This window comes from Cebus imitator, unplaced genomic scaffold (genome assembly GCF_001604975.1).
Source record: "Cebus imitator isolate Cc_AM_T3 unplaced genomic scaffold, Cebus_imitator-1.0 Scaffold119, whole genome shotgun sequence".
In the NCBI taxonomy this organism is placed as follows: Eukaryota; Metazoa; Chordata; class Mammalia; order Primates; family Cebidae; genus Cebus; species Cebus imitator.
In genome coordinates, this window is record NW_016107434.1 from 2,999,464 (window position 1) to 3,005,638 (window position 6,175).

The 6,175-nt window shown below is 40.1% G+C and overlaps 1 protein-coding gene across 2 annotated transcripts in view; it reads left to right on the plus strand.

The window, feature by feature from the left end:
• Positions 1-1,442: 1,442 nt before the first annotated feature.
• Positions 1,443-6,175, plus strand: part of ARHGAP11A (Rho GTPase activating protein 11A) — a 22,330-nt gene continuing 17,597 nt past the window's right edge. Inside the window, exons 1-2 of one of the 2 annotated variants that reach the window (XM_037742372.1) lie at positions 1,443-2,348; positions 5,490-5,560. In XM_037742372.1, coding sequence (XP_037598300.1) covers positions 2,223-2,348; positions 5,490-5,560 — 197 coding nt within the window. In that variant the 5' untranslated portion in view covers positions 1,443-2,222. The remainder of the gene's footprint in view (positions 2,349-5,489; positions 5,561-6,175) is intronic. The other variant, XM_017539530.2, reaches the window with a different exon arrangement.

The following is a 6,175-nucleotide window of genomic DNA, read 5'->3' on the forward strand; positions in this document are numbered from 1 at the left end:
TCTTGACCTTGTGATCCGCCCGCCTCGGCCTCCCAAAGTGCTGGGATTATGTCTGAAGCAAGAAGAAAAGACAAGGAACAGGTTCAGTTTCATCTCTGATACACCGTCTCTTGCTAAAATTGATGTTTCTTTCTGCAGGCATTTTCCCTCTGAATGATGGTCCCACTCAGCCATCCACCCACACTTTCTACCAAGTCAATTTATACTAATTCTTCAGATCAGTTAATCACCGGTACGTTTCCCCTCCCTAGTCAAGGATCTTTTATTATACCCTATCATAGAATCATATTCCTTTCCTTAGTGCACTTCTCTCAATTGATAAGTGCCCCCATTAATGTAATTACTTGATTAATATCAGCCTCCCTTTCCTCTTCCAGGGCCGAAATTCTGCCTGGTTTTGCTCATCCTATAGTATATAGCAGGAGTTCAATAAACATTTGTTAAAGCAACATACTTAACTTCCATTTTGTTCCCTTTACTCAGAGACTTTTCACTGGATTAGGAAGGGTAAAATACCCGAAGACTTGAACTCCAAAAGAAACAAAATGATTCTATACAAACGTTTCCTACTTAAAATTTCTCTTTTCATTGGGCAAATATTCCTTTAGCCCCTGGCACTATTTGGTAATGGGAATACAGCAGTGTATATGGCAGATGAAGTTCTGTTGCTGCCCTTCCCAAGTTTATGTGGAGGTGAGATGTGGTGGTAGTAAATGTATACTATATTGTCTGTATTTAAATCGAGTCCATCTCTTCCGCCCTAAATCCCGCCTTGGGATATCTTGATGGGATCGCTGATGTTTCAGAATGCATAAGCATCTCAGGGCATTTGCAGTCGTGCAGGTCAACAAGATAACCAAGCCCAGCAACGTCTGGGCCGGAAGCTGCGCTCCTCCGCGTCTCCTGACTACAAATCCCACTGAATGAACCTTCGGCAGCTGCCACCTCCCGGAGACTTCGCATTTCTTCCGCACTCTCCTCTCGTGACGGGTCTTCTTTGTTGTACTTAATTTCCTATGCAATAAGATGTCAGCATCACCATCAGTCCCCCCAAACAAAGACCAATTCCCACAACCGAAGTTCCCACCGAGGGCCATGAGTTAGGGTTACTAAAATCAGCGTCTATGAATCCTGACTCAAATTGTCTCTTATGGGGTTCCGTAGAACAGATTCACCTAAGAGGGCCTTCAGCGACAGCTGTACTCGAAAAAAAACGGGAATAAGGTGTCTATTACATTTCCTCAAATACTGTGTAGGGTCTGAGGAGCAGGTCAGTTGTATTTAAAAATCCTTTAAACAGTATTCCTCCGCCCCAAAAACTAGCCTTGAAAGAACAAGTGAAATTCATCCTGCTTTTCATGTTTTCTGGGTTTGCCCGTTACATCCCTTCGCCCGCACCTACCTAGACAGGCAGCTCCTGGCCACCCTCCTGGGTCCTGATTTTAAAAAGAGCAGTGGACCAATCAGATACAGAGCGCTGTTTGGCTCTGCCTTTTGAGCCTGGGCTGCAACTGCGGTTGTGACGGCTGCGGTGGCCCAGGGTGTCTTTGGAGGCGCTGAGGGCGGAGGCATGAGGCTAACGGCTTGGATTCAGTGAGCTCACCGCGATGTACAGGCCAGGAGCCAGAGGCAGGCTGATGGGGGAGGGAACGAACTGCCTGTGAGACGGGGTGACGACGGCGACCAGCCCGGGCGGGCACCGGGACTGGAGGAGTTGCCTGAGCAGCCGGCTGGCCCGGCGGCCAGGCTAGTGGGGGGGCGAGCGCGCGGCTGAGCCTGCTAGGACTAGAGGAGCGAGAAGGGTCCTTTTCACATTTCAGAGCGAACCAGACGGGGACAGTAGGTTTGGAGGAAGGGGGATCGTTGGAAGTAGCCGGAAGTGGTGAGAATCTGGCTATAGGCGAGGAACCGAAAGAATCAGAAAGGGAAGTCTATGTGAGTAGCTGAAAGGACTGGGTGACCAGAAAGAAGGTCGGTGTAAGTGAAGGAAGAGTGAGGTGTTGCTGGATCAAGGGCTAAGAGGGTCTGCGTAAGTGGATGTGAGTGAGGTTCAAGGAAAAGCAGTGGAAGTGGCCAGGGGTCGGGGCTGCAGGAGTGTCAGACGGGGCCGGAAGGCAGGCGAGCGGAGTTCAAATTTGAGAGCGTGTGGAAATTGGAAGACTTGGTGGCGAACAAGGGTCAGGACCCATATCCTGTCTCAGAGAGTGGTCGACGTGTCCGGGATGTGGGATCAGAGGCTGGTGAGGTTGGCTCTGTTGCAGCATCTTCGGGCCGTCTATGGCATTAAGGTCAAGGGTGTCCGTGGGCAGTGTGATCGCAGGAGACAAGAAACAGCCATGGAAATAGGGGTAAGTTCTGTGAAAGGGGATTTAGGTTTAAAAGAAAGGGCACACTCTTCATAATCACTTATTGCCAGGTCATGCTGAAATAAAATGTTCACTCTGTATCAAAAAGAGAATGGTTCGATGTGTAATTCAGTTCAGATGGTCAATTGCTGGTATTTAAAAAGTGGCGTTCTTGATTTTTTTCCAAGGATTTTTGATCATTGAGAGAAAGTTCAAGGATTTTCCAACCTCAGCACTATTGACATTTTGGATTAGATAATTTTTGTTAGGGGGAAGAGGATGTGCTGTTCTGTGAATTGTGGGATGTTGAGCGGCATGTCTGGCTTCTACCTACTAGATGCTGGTAGCGTCTCTCAGTTGTGACAATTAAAAATGTCTCCAGATATTCTGTGTTTTGAACAGGTAGTACCTACCCCTCCACCTTTGTTATAGAGTAAGGTTTGTAGAGGGACAAGGGAGACCAGTGTATTTTCTAGATGAATCCGTAGATGACGAAGTATGACAGAACATTAGAAATAGACTTGAAATGATAACTGCATATTCACTAATTTGAGAAACATGTTCGGTGCTTGGTCATGTCATACTTCTGAGATAGCTTTTTTTTTTTTTAATGTGAGTAAATTGACAAGCCAGAGTGGAATGATTGAAAAGTTTTAGGTGTTTTGGTGGTTTAGGTAAAGGGATTTTGAATGAGATTTTAATACCTCTGTTGCATAATCAAGAATTTCATTGTGAAAAATAAGCTGAATGTAAAGCATTTTAAATGTATGTGCCTAATTTATATGGTACTTCCTAGTACTTGGACACAAGCTAATAAAAGTAATATATATTGCTCTTAATAGTTGAAGCTTTCTAAAAAAAAAAATGCTTGGAGAAGAAAACCACCAACAAAAGTAATATGTGTACCTCTTAGTAGCCAATAAACTTTGGAGAAATTATTTTTGTTGGTGGCAAATTAATGGCAATACATATATTTAAAAAGCTACAGTGATTTCTTCTGATTGTAAAACTGGCTTTCCAAGATCTCAAATGCAGCTGATTTTGTAAGTATATGGAAGAGTTTGTATGTGAACTTTTTTTTCACCCCTTAACAAGGAAAACTGATGCCTGCTTTTAGAGTTGCATAGACCTGAGTTTCAGTCCTGTTCCAACCCTACTACATCTGTAAACTTGGGCTGCTTGTTTGATTTCCCTAAGCTTCAGTTTTCTATTTATAAGGTAGGAACAGTGGTATTTCTCCTTGGATTGTTTACGGATTTTTAAAAAGTGAAGGTCTTTGTATAGGCCTAGCACAATGCCTGTCACATGCCACTGACAACCAGTGGTCTGCCTCCTAATTGGTAATCATGCTATATAAATTCAGCTAGAAACACTTATAAGAATATTCTAATGAAGAAATATAGAAAATCATTGTGTTATGAGATCTAATGGGATAGGTAATTTGTTTGACAACAATTTCTTTAGCCCATCGGTGTTTGTTAACTAATTGTAATTTTTGAGTTTTTAAATAAAAGTACTTTATAAATCTTTTTTTTTTAATGATACTATAGGTGATATTCTATACATAAAGTTTTAAAAACATTTTATGAGATTATAGTGGTTACTTGTGAAGCCAGTTATTTTAAATAAGACAAGGGAAAAAAACATGCTGAATTCTGGTTATATATAACAGAAGTAGACTTATCAGCTTAAGCATCTGATTTATTTTTGCATTTGGTTTGGTTGCACAGTATCAAGAAAATTCTGATTTACCCAATAAAGGAGTTGCCCATAGTAATATTTTTTAAATAGCTCAGCTTAAAATGATAATCATAATATTAACAAATATTTTTCAAATGCTTATTCCGTGTCAGACACTGATACAAGTGTTTTTTGCATGTTTTAATTCATTTAGTTCTTCCTACACCTCTATGACATAGGATCTGTGTGAGGATACTGAGAGACAGAATGCTAATTTGATCCAGATCACTCAGCTGATCCAAGAGTCAAGATTTACAACCTGGCGTTTTTGCCTTTAGGAACCTACTCTCAAGTACTCATTATGTCATACTGTCTTTTCACCTTACAATATTTGTAGATTAAATGGAGCCAGGTGGTTGAAAGGGATTAGTAAAATTTTGTTACTGTGTTGTGTCATTAACAATGCTGACTGATTTTTATTGAAAATATAAAGCTAAATAAAATGCTCTTAATATATAAATCCTTCTTGCTTGATAACTTGTGACATCAAAAAGTAATAATAATAACAGCATTCACAGAGCAGAGGCATGTAAACTAAATTAACATGTGAGATTATGCATGTCCACTTAATTTTGAATAACCAGACATTTACAGGCTTGAATTTACCTTTCAGTGCCTTGCAAAACTGCAGCCTTCTTAATTGGTGACGCATTTTTAAGAAGTTTGAATGTATACACAGATAGTGGCAGATTCTTTATTCTTGAGTGTGCAAAATCATTAAAGTTAACCAACACACAGCTTTACTCTTGGGATCTTCAGTGTATTAAAATTTGAATGTGAGGTTTTAAAAATGGGTTTCCAGGTAGTAAAGTTTGACTTAAATATTTGCACACCCCTGCCTTGCTTACCTCAGGGCATGATTTGAAAAGCTCTCTTCTATTGAAGGTGGAAAATGTATTAGGTATGAAAATAACCTCTTCTGATATAATTTTAGGAAGACTCAATGAGTGACAGGAATTATTGTTTTGTTTTTCAGTTGACTTAGGCTTTTGTGTAACTATTTATAAGAAGACCAAAGAAAAAGTACGTCGTCAGTATTTATAAGGTCATTAAAGGAACGTATAATATTTTGGGGAAAATGTTAGTGTTTTAGACCAAATTCTGTTTTAAGAATTTACTAAGCACTAACCAAATTAATTTTTTATGATCAGATTGGAAACAGTTTACTAGATTATTTGAGAGGAATGACGTTATCTTAGTCGTATTTGTATTCCCTGCACTTAGCATACTAATATAGTAATTGTTTTCGAATGCACTTGAAATAATTGCTTTTGTCTTGATTGATAGTTATTTATTTCTGATTTTTTTTTTTTTTATTTCCTGGGTCTTTAATTTGCCTAAAGTTTAAGAAAACTGATATTATGACTAATATTTGTGTTAGAGTAACTGAATTTGTCATTTTAGGGTAAAATATTTGGAGTACCTTTTAATGCACTGCCCCATTCTGCTGTACCAGAATACGGACACATTCCAAGGTAAGCAGAGTTTGAAATCAAGAAGGCTGGGTACAGTGGCACATGCCTGTAACCCCAGCATTTTGAGAGGCCAAGATGAGTGGATCACTTGAGTCTAGGAGCTCAAGACCCGCCTGGGCAACATGGTGAGACCTTGTCACTACAAAAGATAGAAAAATTAGCTGGGTGGTACACAATTGTAGTCCCATCTACTTGCAAATCTGAGGTAGGAGGATCACTTGAGCCCAGGAGGTCGAAGCTGTAGTGAGCTGAGATTGTACCACTGCTTTCTAGCCAGGCAAATGAAGAAGAAGAGAGTAAACATTTCAAACTGGTTTTAGAGATTTTTAAAAAGAAATAATTGATTAAAACATACTTGTTTAAAACCAGCAAATGATTTAATCTCTCATTAGCTAATGTTAAAATTTTTTTTAATTTTATTTTTATTTATTTATTTATTTATTTTTTTGAGACGGAGTTTCGCTCTTGTTACCCTGGCTGGAGTGCAATGGCGCGATCTCGGCTCACCGCAACCTCCGCGTCCCGGGTTCAGGCAATTCTCCTGCCTCAGCCTCCTGAGTAGCTGGGATTACAGGCACGCACCACCACGCCCAGCTAATTTTTTGTATTTTTAGT